The sequence below is a fragment of the Sitodiplosis mosellana genome, unplaced genomic scaffold, assembly GCF_009176505.1.
Source record: "Sitodiplosis mosellana isolate CC-2019 unplaced genomic scaffold, AAFC_SMos_1.0 Smas_scaffold_3, whole genome shotgun sequence".
NCBI lineage: Eukaryota > Metazoa > Arthropoda > Insecta > Diptera > Cecidomyiidae > Sitodiplosis > Sitodiplosis mosellana.
Window position 1 is genome coordinate 280,767 of NW_022595246.1, and position 25,068 is coordinate 305,834.

Here is a 25,068-nt window from a genome sequence, read left to right on the forward strand (position 1 = left end):
GTGTGTGTGTGTGTGTGTGTGTGTGTGTGTGTGTGTGTGTGTGTGTGGCAAAACGATGTTTGGAGGATGTGTGCGGTGAGGAACGAACAGCAACATTATTGGGAAATTCAGTTTGGACAAACATAAATAAAAACCAAGCGCAAACTTTTCCCAACTTATTTACTCGCCTTTTTCTGCTACTGCTGCTGCTGCTGTTGTTTATGGTTCGTTTGAGTGTACGGATATTGCAATAAATGGACAAACTCAAACGCGTCGAAAGTGAACAGCAACGGCGAAACTGAACTATAAGCAAAAACTAACTTTCCGTTTTGCTATTAATTTCATTTTAACCACATGATTTTTTTTGATTGCTTTCATTATTCGAAACTGAATTTCCCTCTAAATAAAACACTTCCAAACGAATTAGTGTGCGATGGATTTGGAGGCGGCCCGATTTCCATGGAATTTTTATAACTATGAAATACCAATTTTACAACGTTCATTCAATTAATTATTTAATTGCTTCGAAAATGGTTGTTTTGGAAATACATTTCGTTGTAAATATGGAAAAAGTACGACGATGAAAGTGGAAACGAACCAATGACAGTGGTCTTTTTTGTTTTAGACAAACTTCTAAGCAGGAGTGGAAGGACTAATCGCTACATATACAATTGGCTTGTAATAACACACTTGTTCAATGTTTTGAGAGCAAAGTGACATATTCTAAGCAGAGAGTTATAAATACATCCACTTATTAATTAATACACATTGCATTGGGCAACGAGAATTATGTGGTGATAAAAAAAAATTTATAACGCTAAAACAAAATGCACATGCAATAATAATGTCATCAATTGATTGGTCTCGCTGTGCTTGACATATACACCCCACAATTAAACGCAACCATAAATGCAGTCTTTATCAAATCAACAGAATTATTGTTTTGACGACCAATCGACAAATGCCCGACACACACAGTAATGAAATGGTTTTTGTTTTGTTTCGATTCCAAACGAAGAACCGAATGAAAAAAAAACCTATCATTATTCCAGTCACTTTTTCCTGTGAAACAATCAACATTTAATATGCTAGTGACGATAATCAAAATTATAGTGTAGACACTGTATACAGTTGGCATTGTCATTGTAACAAACAATGGCGTGTCATTTGTGGATGAAAACTAATTGGCTTTACAAAACAAGGCAAGTTGAACGGTGTCTGAGGACCGTTGTTGGTTTTTTTTTCTGTTTGATTTCGAAGAAAAACGATTGAAATCGAATGAAAAATGCTAGAACAATCATTTAAATTTCATTGGGTCATGTCTCATGAACCCATATTTGACGCATTAACAATTTACAGTCTTCGAATATACAATCATTTTTTTCCCATAAAATATCAACGAGTCATTCACGAACGACGTTCGTTGAAATGCGAGAGAAAAATGTGTAACCGAGCGTCGTGATGTTGCATTGTTGACTTCTGAAAGGTAACTGACACGAAACGACTCGTTGCATGGTGGATATATGGTAGCGTTGAACTTGTGTTCCATCGGTGTCTGTATGTGTTGGTGTGGGCTTCGCACACACAGCTGCGCTCTTTTATCCATCAATTCAATCGTCAATGTGGATGTGCCTCGAGCACACGAATCACTATTCTCGTTAGTATGCGTGCACATGTGTGTGTGTGTTGGCATGAAAATATTAAGCAATTCAACAATGATATGGATACATGGAAACCGGTTACAGGTTAATAGTCGTCGATGCTTGTTTATCAGCTTGATTTCGATCGATGTAATGTGTGTGCGTGTGGCGCATGGCAATGTGTTGGTTGTTCGTTGTCCGTTGTGTTGTGTTGTGTCTTGTTTGCTGTACTGTACCGTGTGCTCTGTGTGTTTTGTTCGATTTTCGTTCTGACAGCTTTGCCGACGATACGTGTAGATACATATGTTTCGATACCAGCGTCGATTTGTTTGGCGGCGCACACGTCACACATAAAATATATGAACATATAAACATGAAAACAATACTTGGTGAACGAATGAATGCCAACGAGAAGCAACACACACCGAACGAGAAAGCGAGAGAGCGAAAGAACGAGAGAGAATAAAGCGAAAAGTCGCATGGTTTGACGCATCATTCGTGCACGCATACACACAATTTAAAATTCAACATGGATGATTTTGCAAGCGATTTTTCCTCATATTTCTCGTCACTGAACATTTAAAGCTCAATTTATTCTTCATTTCGGTGTTGAATCTTTCTGCTGGTTTTGATTGTTTTTTGATTCGGTGACAAATTTTCGGCGGAATTTCCAGTTTGTTTTTACTAATTTGACAGACTCAGTGAGGATGCCGAGAAGAGAGAGTTAAGTTTGTCGTGTCAAGCTTGACACAATGTCACTGTTGCCCGCAAATCGATAGCGAATGAAGTGGCTGGCAACAGCAGTAGCAGTAGTAGCAGCAGCAGTAGACAACGAAATGTGCAGTGAGTGACAGCGGGAAAAGTGTATGGCACCGCATAATTGATTGTATGCGCACAAAACATCGACAACGACCAAGCAGCACACAGTACCATCTAAGAGAAGCTTCATGAACCACTGCTTGCATGCTTCAGTCGACGGCTGTCGCCAGACTTTCCGATTTGAATTTCGTCCCGCTTTTTCGCTTCGATTCAAACGTTCAAAGCCGTTACTGCACATTGTAACCGAACACCAATCAATTGAGTTAGATTTTTCGAAATGAAAATAGTAGTTCAAATACTAAATGATTGAAATTCTTCTGAAAAATGTCATTATCATTTCTAATAAAATCATTCCATTCGAAAATGCCATTTAATTACCAATGAAAATCCCCAATTGATAATAATTAATTTATTGATTTTGATTCATAATCATTTTCGTCAATTGAGCACTTTACTCCAGTTGCATGTCAAATCAAAGAATAATTATTTGAAATTAGCGATTCATCGATGGTTGTCATTTGCAACCAAGAGGGTGGGGTAGAGTTGAAAAGTATTTTATGCATCAAAACGAACTGATTTTCCATCCATTTTCGGTGTATTCATCATCATTAATTGGCGCATATGCCAGAGTTGAAGTCAAAGAGGCGGTTGATTATTACTTATCAATTGCCAGAAGCAAAATAATTGACGGAGCCATTAACTGTATAAATCGAATGTAAATTGCCATTAACCACAGAAAGATTGGAATCATTACGAATTTAAAAGATGGAATCGACAAATCATAAAGATAATTTTAAGACGCTCGATTCTGGGTAGAAAATGCGAATTTCATTTGTGGTATGGCCGTTTCTTAAAAAATAATAAAGCGTCTTAATGATGATCGTATGATTAATGTTAAAAGTTTTCATTTGAGATGGTTGTAAGTCTTTTGTTTATTGGATGAGCGCACGAATCGCTACATTTCGTGACTTTTATCACTAAAAATTTGACTTTTGCGATGCGTCGGTATGTGTGCGCGCGATAACACTGAATGGTGGTGGATTAACCGATGTTTCGGTGTCATTGCCATAATTTCCCAAATGGATATCTTGTTTATGTTTGTTGCCGTGCATTGTAAACATAAATGTGCTGCACACGCATCACAATCGAAATGGAAGTCAACACGACAAATAATAAAGAAACAGAAAAAAAAACGGGAGAAGAAAATGCAGTGAACTGACGTTCCGTATCTATCTATCTCGCTCTCCTCCAAAGCATCTCAGGTTGCAGTTTCGCGGAAAGTAAAATTACAACGTTGCATCGTTTATTTAGTGCTAAGTTGTCAGAAAAAAAGGTGCATGCTCATAGAGAGCCACTGAACAGAATGTGTTCGTTTGCTAACGACTGGTGTACGTGTTTGCAATTCGAATTGCACTGTACCGTACCGTGTGCGCATTTGCCGTTGTTTTAAGGGCAATCAACATCATCAGCAATAACGACGATGGCGGAATGATGTGCACTCAGAAATGGCATTACATGCTGTTACCGTGTTACCATTACATCCGATCGTATAATTATTTTATTAGTAATGAAATATGATTACAATGTGAAAACACACAGTGAGCATGTACGTAAAGTATAAAAAGCCACAGACACACACTTGTATTGTGTATAATGTACATAAAATGGAACGGAGAGAATAACACTCGAAAAAACGAAGAAAGAGTAGAATCTACAATGTGTATTGCAATTGGGTTTGAGCCGTTTCTTGTAATGTGTGCCATAAAATGGTCATTCCATTGTCTTTTAAGTAAATGAAAATATGAAGTTGAAAACCTGAACAACACATCGATTGTTGAGCGAAATGCTTGGCAACAAATAAAGTATGTGTATAATGATAACGATATGAATAATGGGTGATGCTCAACTGACAGAGAGAATGAGAGCCAACGCTCTCACTCGTATGCTTTAATGGTTCATGTTCAGCATTGAAATGGTGTGCGCATAAATTCCATGAGCCACATGTTGTTTTCGCTTAGTTCTCTGTGTCTTTTGGGCCAGCACTTTTATTTATCACGTCCAATAGAAATTTAGTCGACATGATGTGAAGTGGCTCATCATTCTGCCCATAGAGAGAGAGAGAGAGAGAGAGAGAGAGAGAGAGAGAGAGAGAGAGAGAGACATTGAGTCATTCTCGAGTGAACACGAAGCGCAAGCTTGAGTGTGATAAAATTGCCAATGTAATTGCAGTTTATAGTTTTGACATATTGCCAATAATAATGACTCAAAATTTATATTGCACATTTGTTGGTTCACTTCGTGTTTTCGATAAATTATGGCTCAATTTTGACGGGTGCGCGCGAGTGATGCTAACAAAAAGCATGCCCATTACGCGCGAATAAGAACACCACCGGTGGCAAAAGCTTATTTATCAATGTTGTACAAATAATTGCAAAGACCATACAGCGACTGGTATAGCGCTTAGCAACAAATCGTATTTGAAGCAAGAGAAAAATGTGCACCAGGTGCACAAACCACAATGCTGCTATTTCGATGGTCAGCTCGGCCGATTTGATTTCGACCGTCATGATTTATTCATTCGGCCTAACCTAATAATGTATTATAATCACATAAAATTATACTTTCGTCGGCAATAATCATATCAACGATGCCCCAGGGTAAATGCTGCGTGTTTTTTCCCCTGCGATATTAGTGCTTAATCGCAATGTAGATATTCACATTTAAAACGCACACAGATTAAATGGATAAAAGAGATTTCTTGTGGAAATTGGCAGATAACAGATCTGACACACTTTTTCACATGAATGGAACGGAATAAATATCTCTTTTTCTCTCTTTTTTTTTATGGATGGAAAGATAAATATTTTATGATGGATTTAATTTTGCTTGGTGTAATATTCGAATGGTATGCCGTGTAAAATGCCAAAATTCTCGAAAATTCGAAACCCATGCAAAATGTGTGCTATGGAATAATTTACGCTTAGTTGGTTCATTTTCAGTTTGCAAACTATTCCAATTAAAATTCATAGCGAATTGAGGAATTCTTCGAATTTTGCACATATTTAATGGGTTTAAGTGTAGGCGAAATATAAAATTCTGAACCTACTTCCAAAAAGTCGAAACAAAGCCGTACGTTATGTTTGTTGAACAACACCGTACTTGTCCGTCACCATCATACTCGAAATTGTTCGAAATGGCCATTTTAACATAAATTTCTAAATACATTCTTTAGATATTTTCACAGTAATAAATATGAATAAAGGCATCACAAAATCAAATTAAAATGGTTCACAGACTCTGTATTTCTCTCTGTATGGAATCTTACAAAATTCTTTGCTCACTGTTTCCGACATGTGATAAATTGTATAAAGATTTTCGTGCTCAAATCTCATTAAATGTGAATCAGAGCAAAATGAATTTAGCCCAGGCTTAGTGCAAAAACGGTGCTATGCAGAATTTGTTATAACATTAATTTCAATGGAATTTTATGTTGTGATGTAACAATGATTTCACAGGAACATGACCCATACGGATATGTCGACGATGTACGTCCATGTGCATAAAATGGAATGCAGCAACGGCAGCAGCCGTACACAAAATGAAACAATGTTTTCTGGTATGTTTACAATATTAAACGGTTATTTAATAATCGCTCTAAATAATTTCGCCCATAAAATTTGCCATAATATCATGTGCATCAATTACTACTCATACGGAAAAGCAGAGCATAAACCCTATAAAACAACATACACACAGAGAGAGATAGAAGCAGTGTGGATAGAGCTCTGACAATAAGTCGAACAGGCAAAGTTTTAAACTCAATTCAACAAAATGTATATATATATACCGAAGCATGTGAAGTCGAGATCTGCATTCAAGCGCAACGATTTGTGTGAATCAAAACAAACATACACAAAAACAGTGACAGCACAACCAGCTACACAAAACGGGTGAGTGAATTGCTTTAGCTCACATATATGCATTTCTCACTCGAAATATGCTGCACAATTCCATATGCTATGGTGATTCAATTCTTTTTGTTGTGCACTCAGAAAGAGAACACATTCTGATTATTGTTATTTCGCACACACAATATCCTACCGCCTCATCATCCGACTTTATATTCACAATCAAATAAATAACAAATTTATTACTGCATTACAACGATACGATGTAAACAAAATTATACCATTTCAAACAATAAGTGCATTTCGATTCGATTGCACCGATGAGAATTGCTTCAGAAAGTGCGATTTTGCAGAAAAAGGAAGGGTTTATTTTTTCTGTGTCAGACCGATAAAGTGTACATTTTGCGCATCTCATTTATAGTTGCTATATTCTTTCCATTTCTTCAATTACACCGTGTTCGATTCTGTTCCGGCGATGCGTGAAAAGAACTTCAAATAAAGTTAGTCTTTCCGCTTAGTCGCAAGCCACGGTGTAAGGTCAATGAAGTTGCCATTTTAATTGCACTCGCAATTTAAAATTGTTCAAAGCGATTCAATTACAAATGGTATACATAGCAATACCCTTTGAAATGAGCAAATCCAAATTGGACGACATAAATTATGTGAGGAACAACATGGCGCTGCTTAAGCTATTTATAATAATTAACTGACAAACAGGCTGAGATTCGTGAAATTATTACTGCACTTGGAACGGTGCCAAATGACGACATCCAAGATATAATTTAAAATGAGCCAAGGAAATATATGGATGCAACACTTTTTTTTTGGAAGGCGAGCAATAACACAGCTCTTGAGTATGAACACTGTAGAACACTTAAGCCATTATTTTCTCTTCGATAAAGTGCACAAATAATTCAGCTGGGTTATTTATACTCAGGGCAATTTAGCTTGCTGTATATAATTTCAAACAAAGTCAACAGTCAAAATGTGCGGAAAATAAGTGTTAAGGCGAAAATCCATAAAGGAACATTTGCCGATGAAACTGCAGTAAATTCGATTCTGAAATGTGAGCTTTCTTAGTTCGAATCAATCATAAAGTTTATAGCATATTTTCAATTCAATATTCACACACAAACACTGACGTGCAAGCACGTTCCTTTTCCAATTCATAAACGGAGCTGAGGCGAGCACATGTCAGTATTTGGCGCTGTGCATCGACATAAACTATGATAATAATTAATTACCGGGTGAAAAAGTTTTTCGGCGTGTGGCGTGTGTGTGTGTGTTGCTCCACGGAAAATTGGTTCGGTTCCCTGAGTTTGCGTTTTACGGATGTATTTAATTCAAATTTATAAACCAATTATCTCGAAAATTGAAAACTAAGCAAACTATCTCTCGTCTTTTGCCGTGTAAAACACGATAAAATGCGAGTTATAGGTATAATTAAATTAGCACATAAACAGTTATTGTTCATGGGAAACACAATAACGTGAGCGAGCGATAGAGAGTGAGAGTCTTTTGCCAATGGTGCTGCTGCCGCTAAATGAAGTGTATAATTAAGTTTTCAACTATAATTTTGAGAGAGAGAGAGAGAGAGAGAAGGAAGAAGAGAGTGAGATATATTCATCGCATGTCTCATTCAAACACACCGGTTGCAGTTGAACATTGTCCATTTTGGGGATCGTGCGCTTTAAATTCGTGTTTATCATCTATAAATTTATGCTCTGCTGAAAATCTCTCGTATGAATAAATTTCGGCGGTGGAGAAAAAAGCATGGTTTTCCGTTCGCCACACATGTAATGGGTTCGCATAAGCCTGGCGCATTTTAACATAAAACTTCCATATAATGTTTTCTTTTTTGGTCTTGTTGCAAGTGCTGCGGTGTCATGTAAGTGGATAATTAAATTTTTTTTCTCGACCCATTTCAAGTTCTTTGTCGAATGAAAATTGGAAATTGTATGGCAGAAATTGGGAAAAAAGGAAGGAAAAAAAAGACACGCGAAACAAAAGCGGAACAAAACGGAACAGGATATAAAGGGAAAAACTTTGCGCCGCTGCTTCAGCTTTGCTGAAAGTGATTATATTAAATTTTATAGTGTCATAGCGAATACTAGTGATAAAAGCGAGTGTTTGGTTCAATTTTAATGGAGCAATGCGGCTATAAAAAATTTATTGGACGCTTGATGATCCGGCCATTGAAACCATAATGTCGCTCCCAATGGGAACCAAGAAATCTAACGTGTCTGTTTTTTTCTTTCTTTCTCCATTGTAATGAAGTTATTTTATGTCAAACTTTTATTCGCTCGGGCTTTTTTTCCCTGTTCCATAAATGGGCCAGCGCTTTGTGAACAACATTGCGACAGCCATGCTCATTTGTGTGTGTGTATGGTGTTTTCCATTTTGTAAACTCATTATACATAAAATGTTTCGTGTAAATCCTGACCGTAAGTGTTTATTACGGATATTAGCATATTCAACGCCAGTTGTTCTTTTTTTTCCAAAGCCAGTGGAAAAAAAACTAAAGGAGGAAAACCAAAAGATTTCTAATTATTAAAAATGCAATATCCGGTATGAAAACTTTTTAGTTCCGATTATTTCGTAACGTTTTGCAAGCGCATTTTTTTTTACTCTATTTTATGTTTATTCGAAGGCGTTAAGAAACCCGCTATCGGGATTAACATTTTATTTTCAATCCATCCGCTTAAATGAGATTCGTTTCGAAGTGCACACACCGAGCATAAAAAAGTATGCATGAAAAATAGACGATAATAAAATTGAAATCGAAGAGAGGGAAGTAAAAAATAAAAGTGGAAAAGTGGCAAACAGTGAATGAATGTTCGTTCTGGCAAATGAAAGTCATTTCTTGAATATTTTATTTTTGCATTTTGTTGGTTTTGCGGGCAAACCGTTTTTTGTTGGTTTTGTTGTTGTTGTTGTTCGCCATTGAAAATTTTCCAATTTTGTTAAAAACCTTTGCGTGCTATAAACCACAGCAGCACACAAAGTTCGACCACAAACCAAACCGTCTCTCGCTCTGAGCATTGAGAGAGAAAAAAGTTTGGTCAGCAGAAAAAAAAGTGCCACTTCGAAATGCAGATTTATGAAGACTGTGAGCGAAACGATGAGAACGAGATGAAAACACACAGACACCGGAGATGCATGTGCCCGAAAGGGATATGGAACAACGAGCGCCTGATGCCCGTTTTTTCCAAACGAATTTTTTTAATAAATCTGTGAATGTTTTCGACAAGCAGTCCAAAGCGAACGAGTGTTAGAGCGAGAGTAATCGATAGAAAACCTTTTAAAATTGTGCAAATACAAAGCAATGGCAAACATGGATAAAATGGTATTTACCACAGTGCCCGTGTATGTACAATGTACATAGACCAAAACGAGCTGACTGTGTGCTGTGCGTCCTTGTCCAAAGATGAAGTTTGTCGATTGAAATTCAATAGCAAACTGTGCTTTATGACCTGAAATGTAAGCTTATTGCTTCAGTTTTTCATCCCAACTATAAATCCTTTCACACGAAAATCAAATCACCGTTGATCTATTAGTCTTTCCTCTTTTATTCCGACATTTATAATACATTTATCGGAGTGGAACGAGTTTTTCTTTCACTTTGTGTTGGTTTCTCTTTGATTGCAATAGTTGCCGGTGCAGTTTAAGTGCATCGGATAATAAAGCGTTCCGACAATCAAATCGAATCACGAAATCGGAATTCTTGAAAAATTATTTTTCTTTCTATTGCACACCATACCGTGTTGAAATGACGGAAGTTTTTCGAACGGTGTGTGTATGTGTGTACGTCCATTTGGATCAAAACAGACCCGTTTGAAATGGTAATTTGAACCATTTCTCAATAAAGTCATCAATGCATAAATGAAGCGTGAACTGCAAATGCCATGAATTGTGTTTATTTATCCTTTTCTCTCTCTCTCTCTGACGTGCTCACCATCAGGCAGGCAGGCAATCAATAAACAACTTATGCCAATGGCACTGTCAAACACTAAACAGCTTCACAATTGCCAAATGAAACCATTCTTCGTGGGTGTCAAACAATGACAAAGCCCATGACATTGATATACCAGACTCGAAATCAAAATGTGTACATATGTGACAACATGATATAAAACAACACACACTGCCAAATGTGTTTATGTAATAAATGAAAAGAATAAAGAAAAAAACACGGAATCAACTGGACGCCAGAGCTCATTATGTAGCCAGCTAAATCGATTCGATTGGCGATTATGCGATGAAAGGCGAAGAGATCCAAAACCCGTGCCACTTGATGAAGATGGATTGATGAATGGCAAAACATGTCAAAAACACACAGAAAAAAAAACTTTTTCCCATTCATGCTCTGCCAACTCGGGGTTCTCGTACGCGCCCATGGTAAATGTTTTGTTATGCGACAAAGATGAAATTCATCCGTCGAATACAAATACATTTTAATACGTGGAGTTTTATACTTTGTGCATCAACGGCAACAACAGCATCAGTGGCAGCTAGTGTTAGTAATAGTAGTTTGGCCATATGAATTCTATTTTCTCTTTTCATTTCATCGCATTTTCCTCACGGATTTTCCACTCGGTATAATGCTTCGGTGCCTTTCAATATTTGCTCTGCATTGTTTGCTTCGCGTTCCATAGTGCCACAGCATGAGTTTGCCGAATCATCGTTTATTTATTGATTTTTTTTCTCCTTCGTTTGTGTGTTGAGCGAAAAGTTTTGCCGTTGACTTTTAAGCTGTGGCTCATGTTTTTGTACGCTATATGAACCGATTTGAATTAATGACGTCTAAATAAATATATTGTGCAAAAAAAAAATACGAATTTGCGAGGCACGGCGAGACGACTTTTCACAACAAACTTTTCGCTTAACCGGATAAATTTAATAGAGTTTTAATCTTTGGTCGCTATCGTTAAGCGAACATTTTTTCGATTCAAGCTTTTGCGTTTTTTTCTACTCTGTACTGGAATATTGCCGTCGAATATACCTTTTTTCTTCTTTGATAAAAAAGAAAGCCGAAAACTTTACAAACAAAGAGAGAAATAAGTAACACTAAATCAGAACTTACGTGTGAAGTGTGATTGACCACCGATTGTTGATGATGATTGTTGGTGATGTGATTGTGCTGTTTGTGGTTCCATTCACGTTCGCAATCTTTATCACGATCTTTGTCCCGTTGGCCGGTGTCAAGTAGTTTGATTGGCTTGTCTTCCAGTGTAGTCAGTTCGGTGATTGATGACAAGCGTTTTTCATTCAGTTTGGTTGCCAATTTGATAGCATACTGGAGGAGGAGAAGAAGAAAGGGAGAGAGAATAATAAAGAAACCGCAATTAGAAAACGTCACTTTGATGTATTTAGAGGAGCTTTTTTATTGGTTACTACGTTGTTTGTGTGTATGTGTATGGCACACTGATGTGATATTTAAAACTCAATTATAATGGTAACCTTTTCACATTCTATCGCCTGAAACATTAATTACACTTGGGAATGAAAAACTATCGAGTAAGAAGATGAACAATTTACAATTTTCCACCGACTAATTCCGAATCGATAAATAAATTAAGAGAAAAATTGTGTTGCTGCTGCTACTGCTGCTGCACAAAATTTCCTTGCCTAACACAAAGTGACTAACCCCTTTTTTGCCGGGAGCGATGCTGAAAATGTAATTTGCTAGTCACTACCACTCTAGTATTCGTGCGAGCGCGCGCTCGCTCCAAAAATGTGGCGCGAAAAACATGGAAAATTAATAATGTGCCAAGCGACTGATATTAATGACTTTTTGGTGGAAAATAAATTTCGTTCACGTCACACACTATGTGCAATGCACACGATGCAGCTAACGAACGAAACGAGCGAACAGCAACGCCACGATTTTCATGTTGAACAACGGCAATAATCATACTTATGATAAATAATAATAAGGTCATTGCGAAACAAGTTCCGAGAACAAATTGGTTGAATGCACGTCACTTGTAAATTACCGAGAAATTGCACCAGTTTTATGCAAATCCAACCGAAAATTTAATGTCTGCATCAACTTGTTTTGGAAACTGCAATAAAATGGCAAAAGTTCACGTCAGCTTTTAACTGTTTGAGGGGATATTTTGTGAAGCATTTGGATTCGAGCGTATTGTAAGATGGAAATTTTCACCGATTACTTTGCCAAAAACACTTGCCGATTCTCGGAACAAAGAGCGAGCCTCGGAATATGGCTCCGAGAGAGAGAGAGAGAGAGAGAGAGAGAGAGAGATAGAGAGAGAGAGAGAGTTAGAGAATGACAATCTATTCACTGGAATTTGAAACTAATATGTTTTGTGCCACTTCAAAATCCATGCGATCACCGACTGTCTCTCGTTTGGCCTCTCACTGAGATTCCAACAGTATAATTAATGAGCAACGGGATAAGCAAACATCCAGTGTGTGTGTGTCTGGGGTGATTTATAGATCTGTATCCATCAAAACCAACGACGATTAATTTAAGACAATGAACACACCAGTGAAATGTGATGGCAAAATTACAATTTCAACTTTAATGCACACGCTCGGTTCCAACTTTTACTCTTCCAATTTGTATAGTTTAAAACACCATCTATATCGCATGATGAGAGAGAGAGAGAGAGAGAGAGAGAGAGAGAGAGAAAGTACATTGTCTGGCCACCCAGTGCTTGTGCATTCTTCCACTGCACACTTTGCCAAGTATAATCGTAATAAAATTTTATTGCAATGACTTTGCTCATGTGCTTGGGTGCTAATTCACCATCTTACAGCACACAACAACATTTCTTGCGGTCGTTACACATCGTTTATAAAGCATGTCGCATATATGAGGCAAACTGATTCCTTCCATTCGGCTTATTCTTGCACTTGTTCCCTCTAACTTTCTCGTTTGCTATTGCTTTTGCACTCGCTCTCGGCATTTGCTCTAATTTCATTCGTTTCATAAACCATTTGCACGTATATTAAATCCATTGCTGGCTCACTGGCCCAAAACTTCTTCTTCCAGCACTTCAATTTTATGATGTTACATATATTTGAAATGGTTCTAGGCCACACTTTTGGATAACTTTAGTGTTTCAGTCTCATGGCAAACACATGCTTCACATTCGCCTGTGCATCGCATGTGCAATTCATTTAATTCCGAGACCAAATTAAAATTGCATGGTTATTATTATTTAATAAATTGCTTGTGTTAAATTATTAGTATTATCGATGAACATATTACTTTCGCTTCTGGTGTGTGTGTATGGGGCGTTTTATGAGTAATATGACTTTAAAGTACATGACGATGACATGATCGTTGACAACTGCACAACGTTTTATCGCAAAATTGCAGATGCACTAAGACACATTACACGGTATAAAATTTGCGAGAAGAAACGAACTACATACTCCAGTTCCGGTGAAACATAATTTACTTATATTCGCATTAAAAGACTTTGTCTAATGTGTCCAAGTGCTTAACTATGTGGGAGAGAGATGGAACGAGCAAAGCGTATAAGCAGCTTAAGGTCTACATCGCATCGATAAGGGACAACAGTGTGCCATTCGTGTGTTTGGAAATGGAATGGTTCCGTTCTCAAAGAGAATTAACGAAGGTGTTAAACGATGCTGACGCAAAAGAGACGAATGCTAAATGCCAGCACTAGAAAAACTTGTTATCGATAGCAGTAATCTGCTTGTGAAGCTGATACCAGATATGCTTGCACTCTAAATCGGTAAATCGTATTTCCAACAGAAAGTCCGACTCTGATTTCATTCAACAAGCGATACGATTTGCGCTTGATTCCGCACAATGTGTCTAAAGAAGCTTTTTACCAGTAGTAAAGTCAATCGGTAGGGAAAGCATCCAATTCCGTTGGATATCGTGAAATTAACCAAATTAAACGGAAACAAAAACCTTGAGAAACAAAATTAAACAAAACACATGGAAAATACGCATTTCTGAAGTAAAATTGAGCGAGATTCGCACATTTCTACCATATTTACAGTTGAAGAAAAGTGATTCTGTTTCATTCGGAAATAAAGAAGTTTAATACACAATTTGCACTAAAAATGGAATTTTGTTGACATAGTCTCATCGATGCAAGTATAAGTACAACGTTAAATCATCTAATCCGACAGGGAAAAAATCGATAGAAAATTCCATGTTACTCAAGTAAATTGCATGGGCGTGACATGCAGCCACATGGGTACAGCGCCCGTGTACTTCGTAGTGGAAAAAAAGTGAAGCTTGCTTGTCACCAATATTGATGTTCACGAACATCAAATTGTTTATGCGTTATTTCGCCCACTTTATGCACTGGAAATAAAAAGTTCTTCAATTTCTAGCAAATTTCACATATGAATTCATAAACACATCGAGAAAACACAACTATTTTTTCACATAAAAAGCATAAGCAAGATGATTTTTTCGTTGATGGTTGTTCGATCCTGGATCGTTTGTGATTCATCAACGATTTGCAACACATCCATTTTTGATTTCGATATTCCAACTGAATACGATGTTTTGTATTCATTAAACAATTCCATTTTGATCAGAAAATAATTTTTTATTGAAATGGCTGTGACGAAAAACCACGCGAACGATTGCAAACGATAGCACAAACATTAATGTCTAGGAACATCAAATTCGAATTGACATTATTGTCAAAGCGAATTCATCGGGAAACACTGACTTGAAGTTCGACACAAATGTCAAATTAATTCGCCGATGTGAAGCAACAAAACAAAATAAATAAAAATACAAGCAAACAAACATTTTGTGTTGATCTAATCTGCAAGTTTTATATTTTTTCAGAATAAAAATGGTATTTTTTTTGTATTTTATTGTTTCATTCCAAATAAAATCTCTATTGTGATTTTTAAGTATACATTTATAAAAGATATCTTCAAAAATCAACTTTGAATGTAATATAATTTGTTATTGGCGACAAACAATTAATCGAACGCATTTAATCGAACATAAAATAATTTTCAGTCTGCCGGTTTGCTGATGTTCCCCGAATCGACCGACGAAGTGCCCAGTGCCCACCACCGATGTCGAAGAAGACAAACTAATTTCCGTGATAATTTAAATTTTGCCATTCAACATTCCAATAAGGGCAAACGCAGTGTAATCGAAAAAACATTTGGAAGGCATCAAGCATTGGGGCCTAAATCGACATGACAAAATCAATCAACCGTCCCATTGTATTGCGAAATCGACGCCAAAGGAAGAAATTGAATGATAAAATCATTAATCTTCCGTATTTGATGTTCCTAGACATTAATGTTTGTGCTATCGTTTGCAATCGTTCGCGTGGTTTTTCGTCATAGCCATTTTAATAAAAAATTATTTTGTGATCAAAATGGAATTGTTTAATGAATACAAAACATCGTATTCAGTTGGAATATCGAAATCAAAAATGGATGTGTTGCAAATCATTAATGAATCACAAACGATCCAGGATCGAACAACCATCAACGAAAAAATCATCTTGCTTTTGCTTTTTATGTGAAAAAAAGTTGTGTTTTCTCGATGTGTTTATGAATTCATATGTGAAATTTGCTAGAAATTGAAGAACTTTTCATTTCCAGTTCATAAAATGGGCGAAATAACGCATAAACAATTTGATGTTCGTGAACATCAATATTGGTGACAAGCAAGCTTCACTTTTTTTCCACTACGAAGTACACGGGCGCTGCTTGTACGAAATTCCGTTTATATGAAGCATGTCACGCCGATGGTAAATTGCTTTATTGAAAATTGAAATAGCTCAACAGGAAAAATGTAATGCAATGATTGCATGTTGCTTTCGTATATTTCCATGACTTTTTTTTATTACATCAAGTATTAGTTTTAGTTGCCAATTTTGAAAAATACTATAAAAAAATGATGGAAAAAAAGTAATGCCATACGGAAATAAACGCGATTGGATTCGCTCCAAAATTTAGAGAAAGAGAGAGAGAGAAAGAGAATGAAAGAGAGTGTGCGAGCGATCGAACTCAACGCCGAAGGAAAAAATGAATTTTACGTTGTTGTTGTTGTTGTTATGTGAAATATGTCATGGAGCGCCAGGATAAATAGCGAATATTATTTTATGACGATCAGAAATGGTATTTCGAACATTTTACTGCCAATAGCATCGCCGATGCCATTGAATTTTCATGGAAATGGTGTCCCTTAAGGAAACGAAAGAGTGAACGTGTGTCGAATTGAATATATTGAATATCGCCACATCTTGTCATTACATTGCTTCGGATATTGATTGTGTGGCGTCGTATAGTAAAAGTGTCGAATAACGAAAGATTACTTTGCATAAGAACACTGAGTAGCAGCGGATGATAACGATCAATACCATTATAAAAATGCATGTTGACACGCGTTCGAGCATGCATTGCAATGGGGGAAGTGACACAAAAAATTTTCAACTATGCAGTGATATGTTGGGGGTTGGGAAACAAAGGAATATAGAATAATAGTATTTTTCAGTTCGTGCGTTCTTCACATGGTTTTGGTGCATGAAAGTGCTTTGTCAGCATTTTATCCGTGTGTGTCGTTATTCGAAAATGCTATAATGTCGTATATCTTATTATGTCACAACCAAATGGATTTTCCCGCAATAAAAATATAACATTTATTGCGAGTAATTTTATTGATTTTATGCAGAACACGGAAGCACCACCATTTTGATTTAATCGACTCTGATCATTCCAACCAAGCCACAACACATCGAGAACGAACTTGATTTTTTTTAAAGAGCGATTGGGGAAGAGAGATAGGCAACATGGGGGGGGGGTGGGTAGCAGATGGAGATAAAAAAAGATAGAGCAGTCGATATGATTTGCTAAACTAAGTGGAAATTCCTCCAATTTCATTATTACATCGTTAGTACAAAGAATATGCTGGCTGCTGGCATCGAATATCTTGTGCGCATCACATTCAAATTATTTGATTTTATGCTCTGGTTCAGTTCGTTCCGCGCTCCACTCGGATCTAAGTCATTTGGTTATGTCCATGATAATAATCGAGACAAAGAGAGAGAGAGAGCGCTAGAGACCCGACGAGAAATTTGCGGAATATCGCATTGCGACTATTCTACGTATAGTCGCAATACGAAAAAGTCCGTCGAACACAGCCAACTTCACGTTGGTTGTACGAAGTTTCAAGTCGAAATGTCACACTCGATCCAGTTACAACTTCACATTTATCGCAGCGCGAATAGTCGCAGGGTATTCAGCGATTAGATTTTGCGGCAACTTTTATTGTGGATACCTATTCGCATTGCGAGTATCCGCACTCAAAAACGGATATGCGACGGATAGTCGACGTACACCTATTTTACCGCAAATTTCTCGTCGGGAGATGGATATCAAGCATGTGCATAGCTGTACAGTGTCATTTATCGTGATTATTTCACATTTTCTTCGCATGCAATAAAAATGAAAACAACCATAATCATGAAAACATTTTTTTATATGTCAATTTTATCTGCGCGCCCCGAATACCGAAGGACATTTATAACACACGGGACGCTTAATGTATACGGTTTTCATTTTACGACCTGGCTCCTAAACTGAATAGCTCGACTCTCTTTTTTTTATTCATCATTCGTAGGAAAATGCAAAACGCATTTGACTGTTCTTTTTTTCCTCTCATTTTTCCCTGTCGTTTTTTTTGCTCTTTTCCTGATCGTATAATTCGCCACAATGTATTTTTTTGTCACTGAGCGTCCAATATGTTCAGTCTCTGGCGGAATTGCATGCCGCCGCCGCCACCACCAAGTAATATTCATTTAGCACTTTAACTTGATTGCGTCGCATTTTTATTGAGCCATAACACTGCATGCGAACGAAGTCGATGACAGAAAAAAAGCGCATCGACACAAAATTCGCTCCAATTTTCGACATTTTCATTGAAACGACTCTCCATTCAATTTCCATTTCGAAATAACAAAGTGACGTTTCAAATTTTGCATCTTTTTGGTCCTTTATATTTTTTTTTCATTCACCGCTCTCTTTTTTATCGCAAAAGGAAAAAACGAAATCAATGAAAATCACATAAGTCTCAGTCAGTGTTATTTTTCCATTTTTATCTCATCGGTTTTTGTGTGTCAAGCCGATAAAAAAAGGGAAAACAATCGAGACTTAACAATGAATCAAGAGGCGAATGGCATAAACATGAGGCAAGTAAGTCGTTTAGTGTGAATTTTGTTGTTAAAAAGATTATCGCATTTGGCAACAAAAGCGATAGTTGTTCCGATATATTCGACAGTTGCGCGATACATTACTCAACCGATAATCAACCGACAAGAGAGAGAGAGAGAGAAACACGACCGAAACGATGAAGACACAACAACTCAACCAAAAAAAATCGTGAGCGCGAGCGCGTATCGAGAAGAAGAGAAACCAGTAATGTTCTTCCTAAAACCATTTCATTTCATGAACTCAGCCCATTTCGTTCAACTTTTTTGTTCGACAATTTTTTTCCACTTCGACATCGTCGTTTTCTTTTGGCTCGTCTCTTTCGCGTTATTTTCCTTTGGAAAAAAGAATCAGAAAAAACAACCGCTTGGCACACAAATCACTCAAACAAAAAACAAACAGAATCGAGAGAGGAAGAAACTGAACAGAATCAAAACAAAAACCATGCGACTGGATGAAGTAGCATGAAATTCGGGGCAATTACATTTCGAGTCGATTGCAAAACGGATCGCACACAAAATGTGCTTAAACATGACCTATGAATGATTACAGAAAGAGAATTTCAATGTAGAAAAAAGAATTCCATGAAAAATGCTGCCAACACAAGCACTTGAGTGTTTGGTTAACCAAAAACAATTCAGTCGGAACGAATTTTTCGGTTTTATTATTAATTTCGACGATGCTCAGCTTTAACGACAAATTGAAACACCATAAAAAGATTTTACTCATTTTTTGTAAAACGATTTTAAAGAGCTTTGCATTGAAAAAATTAGTTTTTCCCAGAATTTGTCTTTCTCGAGTGAACATTTCGAGTGTCGGCCCAAGTTGGAGTGACGTAATTTAACTTCATTTAATTAGATTGTTGTGGCTAGATAAGAGAATGAACAGTGCCAAATAGATTGGAAATTGATAGTGAAAAGCCATCCCATTGAATGGATATTTTAAGAATTGTTTTACTGCATTTTTCAATAAATTTCTATGTGATTTTCTTGTCACAAATGACAATGTTGTCATATCGAGTTGCAGTTTATCGCCAACACGTTCGGTCGTATTGCTTACAAAATATTGGAATTAATTGCAATGGATGTTGTCTCGTGACAGAGAAACACACGAGCCATCCAACCAGCTAGCAATTAATTGTTATCCATTTGGTTTTTGAGCCAAACGCTTGAACACTCATTGAAATGAACCCATGCCACATATCGAACGCATCAAAATCCAAAATAGAATTAGCCGATGCTTTTAGCTATATGTACAGTGTACACAATGTGTGTACAGCAATACAAACACACACACACACACACACACCGAGTGAGAAACACATTATATGCATTTTAGTATTATGGGAACACGACATCGGGATCGAAAGTGTGTATGTTCGCTTTTGGTATGCATTCTATTCAACTTTGTTATGTTTGACGCTGCACACATTTGACATAGCTATCGGATATTCGGTTAAATGGGAAAATGTTGTCGATTCGGTATGATATTGTGTGATTTGTGTGCTTCACAAAGATAGTAATTTGATCCGGTTTAAAACCCAATTTAACATTTTATCAAATAGTAATCGAATGTTGTCGCCATTGTATTGCCACCGCTGACGCCATCGATCCGAACCCATCAACTCCGATGACACCGTCGCTCACTCTCGTCCGTTCGCTTCTTTTGTCTCTTTGCTCTTTCTCTTGCTATCAGTGCCACACTCTCTCGCCTTCTGCCCCATTCACTCGCTCGCTCCATCCACTCGATCGCTATCGTTTTCAACGCATCACAACGAAAGCGATCAAATATTAATAATTGATATTCAAGGTTTAATGACACTCATAGGCTAGTTGCTATGCGCACGTGTGTGTGTGTGCTTCAAATGTTCGAACTGTATCGTTTTCGGATTGTGGCTTTGCATCACAACGAACGACGATTCACTCGGAAATTTAATTAAAAATTAATTGACATTTTAATAATTTTCCATTTTCAAAAACTAAGCGGTGCAATCACAACGTGTGGCAGCCATTTAAATTATTTATCAAATCGAATCGTAACCAAAATTGAATTTTTGGGTTGTTGTGCCCGAGGTCGCGATTGTTGTGGGCAAAAAATGATTTTTCGGCCATTGGGCTGAAATGTGTAACAGTTTGCAAGCATAAATGCAATCATAAAATCTCGCATTTCAATTCGAATATAAATATAAATTGTTCTGCATGTTCGGAAGTTTGACAAGCAAATTGTGTTAACAAAATTCGATATTTTATTAAATGTAATTCAGTGTTTGATGACAATTTGTAAAATGTTTGTGTTTTTAGCCCGTTATGTATATATGCAACGACCCCAAAATCTGGTTCGTTGCGCTATCAATTGCAAATTGCAATTTTATGCAGCATCGTGCGCCGTGCGCTGTGCTCAGCGTTATGACACAACCGCGGTTTATTTGGAAAACAACGCTATTCAGAATTCATTATCAATCGATAAACTTCGTTTTCTAGTAAATATTCATGATATGTTTTGCATTTGTCTTGCGGTTATATGAATACACATCGGCAGCCACATTCAACGACCGCAAAGCACACACACACACACACACACACAAGCAACGGAGGAAACACAAATTGACGACAAAAATACACGTTTTTATGAATAAGTAATGGAATGCAAAGACACGAGCGAATTATTATTACCAGGTGTTGATTTGCAACAACAGAAAACATGACATTTACGATAAATTGTTGTTTTTTTTTCCTGCATTTTATCGTTTTAGTTTTTCGGTTTATGTCGTCGGCATATTCTCTCTTCTCTCTCTTTTGCCTGTCTGTCAATTTCGACCGGGAACAATCAAGAAATCTTTCATGTTTCGATTTAGTATGTTACACATCAGTCAGCAGATGTATGAACTCAGCATCGATGTGCGATGAAACGAATGAAAAAGGAAATCGATGAACATAAAAACCAAAACGAAATACATTTTTAATATTTCATATTTTCAGGCAGCGATGGGACAGCCATCATTCGTAATTGAGAAGAAAATCAAGAACTTTGTCAAAGCAATCATTGAACAAAAGAAATCTGTTGCACACTTCTGTCCATCTCTTCACAATTTACACATACGAATAAATTTCCATTGATATTTTTTGTTTCAGTTTGCCGTTCCAATTTGCCGAATGAAAAGAATGTTGAATTTGCCTCATTCCACACAATTCTTTGTGCTGCTTCAAATAATACAAATTGTACATTGAAATTCATAATACAATTGGACGGGAACAATTAGCGTCGACAGACGGCAAATTTTAAAAATAAATGCGATAAATATACGGTAATCCAAATAGTCAACATGCACCTGATATACGTCTACTTATGCTTTTTTGACGACATTCGACCGGTCTAGCCGCCGTCACCGCGTTCCCAATGAACGGCTGTGCATATGTAATGACTAGCATATACAACATTGTTTAAGTTGTGGTTTTATCGCATTGAGTTGTTTGCTGATCAAAAGCCAGATAACACCAAGAAACTGAACCTCAATATGGTCTCTTTTATGGTGTGTGAATTGTGTCGAATTAATTCTGGGGTTTTGCACATTTTAGCACGATTTGAAAGAAACAAAATGTAATAAAATCAATGTGATTGCGATTCGAATTACGAGTCGAGATGAATTTAAATGAAATAACGTCCCATTGATGTGAACGAATTCCACCCACAAATTGATGGATGAAAGAATGTGATTTAAACACCTTTCATTTCATGCGAAATCATCAAATCAAACTGAATTCCATCCCACCTCCCTCTGTGCACGTTTCTCAAGAGAATGAAGAAATTACGATACGAAGAAAAAAACTCTCTCCGCCGATTATCCTAGGACGACAATGTTAAATATTCCAATCGACGTATTCGACGTCAATTTGTCATGCAGACAATTTTTCCTCTGTTTTTCCTTCTCTTTTTTATTTCTCTCGTGTTTCTTCTGTCTCCATCTTTCAATCTTCGCTCCCTCTATCCCTCTCTATCTCTCTCTCTGTGTGTTTTCCATCGTTCGTTCAATTTGATATTCACAAAAGTTGTTAAATAAATAATCCAATACGGTTGCCGTTTTGATATATGTGAGCATGTGTAGGCGCAGCACAATCTCAAAGGATCAATTTACAACACGCGGCACAATGGAATCCGATCAAAGCCGACGAGATTGGCTCCATTTTCATGCGATTGGAATTGATTTCACGACGGTTGCTGACTGCCGAGAAAGAGTAAAAAATGTAAATGAGCAAAGTACTGAGAATCATCGTACATACCATTTGTGCACATGATATGATGCCGTGTGTGAGAGAGTGGTGTATTTTTGATTTGGCTCTCTCTCTCTCTTGTCTAAGAGTTCAAAGTGAAGCGAAAAGACTCTCAACGGATATGAGAAATGTGCAAAACTCAATCAAAATGAAATGGAATCACTCAGATAATGTAGCACAATTGTCGATCTATTTGAGACAGAGAGCGGCGAATGCAGACGATGTGCCGCTGCTTTTTTAGTTGTAAATTCATATTTCATTTCAGTATGCGCCAGTTGTTATTTCACTTCTGCCAAATGCAAATATTTCATTCTCTTTCTACATTTACGTGGAAAATGGACGTCGCTCACATAGTAATATCTGCAAATATTTCCATACCTACCGAAAGTGATTCCATCAAAAATATGAGCATGCAAAAAGTTTATAACATGAAATTTAAATTTCCAACTTGAGCCAGAGAACAAAAACACGAAAATCGATTGGCATTTTTGTTGACGAAAATTGAATGAACATCAAATCAATTTCAGGATCTGTTTTCATGACCCTTGTATGATTTAATCGGGGAAAAAAGTTCAGTTTATTGAAGAGTCTATTGTTTTTGCTTTTAAAATGAACGAGAAAAAAATAACGAGCCGCCAACAATCGGTTTGTAAACGGCTTTTTCAACTTGTTCATTTATGCGCAGACAACGAGACACATATGCTTCGGCGAACGATTTTTTTTCTCTGTTCATCAGTTTTTGAGAGCAAAAAATGAGTTTGAAACCGCATCCATTTATTCTGTCTGACAAGAGCATCAATTGTGATGAGCAGTGGGTTTCGGTTGTGTATGTGTGCGTGTCTCTCTCTGTGTATAAAATAAATATCAGCGACGACAAGGAAATGGATATTGGGAATAGAGCGGCAACAACAAAAACACCGTCGATGAAGAACAACAATGTGTCGCAATGAATGTTTCACCAATCACGGCCTAGAACGTACAATGCCGATATCAAGATTGGAAAATCGATTTTGAGAACGTTTTCAACGTGTACATCGTCGCATCCGCACCATTTCACATCGATATTGGTGAATAAAAGAGGGCAAAGAATCATGAGCCCAATGGCTGTTTTCAGTTCATAAATTGCTGCCATTGTCACATTAGACCGAATTTTATCGGTTAATTTCATTAGAAAAGCGTATTTATTTTCATTAAAACACCCCCTGACTATGGTGGCTAAAGAGAAGATTCTTTGTGCCTCTATCCAAAACCCTAGGAAAAAACAAACAGACAGTCGCGCGCGCGGTTCATGTACTGTGCGGTCTGTGCTTACGGTGGCAATTTACACAAAACGGGTTAAGGTAAATATTTCCATTTGATTCATGGAAATTTTGTATGCGCCACACTATTGGTCTTAATGGAACGTGTACAAACATTAATAATTTAATATATTTATGAGGTGGATAGCATTCACACTAACACTGTGTGTACTCGCATCAGGAATCTATATACAGAGAGAGATAGAGAGAGAGAGAGATAGAGAGAGTATGGTTCGAAATGTTTTACAGCAAACATTTAGCATGCTTGTTCTTTCTCTCGGTGTGTGTGTTTGAATCAGCCACTCAACTCCAGTTCTCATCGCGCGTTTCGCTTCACGTAGTGCATATGTCGTTTTTGTGGTGTAGATAAATGTATTGGTTGATGTTGGAATTTTCAAGTTGTAGCAGTTGGTAGTATTGACAGCTGCTAGCTGCTTTGCGCTCATCGTTGTGCATGTGTGCGGTGTATTGATGCTGGTGCTTCGCTTGTGTGCGTGATACTTCTTGTCAAAAGATAAATTTGTACGTTGAATGAATGTTTTCATGTTGTCTTTTTTGTTATACTCATACATATTTGATTGCGATGTTCTACATTGGTCGCGGTCACATCGGAACAAACCGTTCGCACTGGAGAACTCTTTGAATTTCGAAACCAAACGAAAGAACGAAATGTAAAGAATTTCGGCAATTTTTTGCGAACACTGAAGCAAACCATAAATCCTCCACAGTCTTGCTTCAGATGATGATTTCAATGATTTTATTTGTCTTTTAATGATTCGTTCTCGCGGCACCGACGTTTTTTTTGCATCGTCACCCACACACTTCCACGCAACGAATTAATCAAAATCGTCTCAAGAGAGCTACACGAAGGTTTCTTTTTAGCAATTAAATATATAAATGCCCACTTTCCATTTGGACTAAACGCTAGCTATTTCAAACGATTTAAATCGAAAATTAT

General features: G+C 37.1%; 1 protein-coding gene across 48 annotated transcripts in view; it reads right to left on the reverse strand.

Annotated features, from left to right (window-relative positions):
- Nucleotides 1-25,068, reverse strand: part of LOC129565966 (autism susceptibility gene 2 protein-like) — a 253,449-nt gene that overhangs the window by 192,644 nt on the left and 35,737 nt on the right. For all 48 annotated transcript variants that reach the window (XM_055441434.1, XM_055441404.1, XM_055441438.1 and 45 more), the window contains one exon: nucleotides 11,430-11,642. In XM_055441434.1, the coding sequence (XP_055297409.1) occupies nucleotides 11,430-11,642 (213 nt within the window). The remainder of the gene's footprint in view (nucleotides 1-11,429; nucleotides 11,643-25,068) is intronic.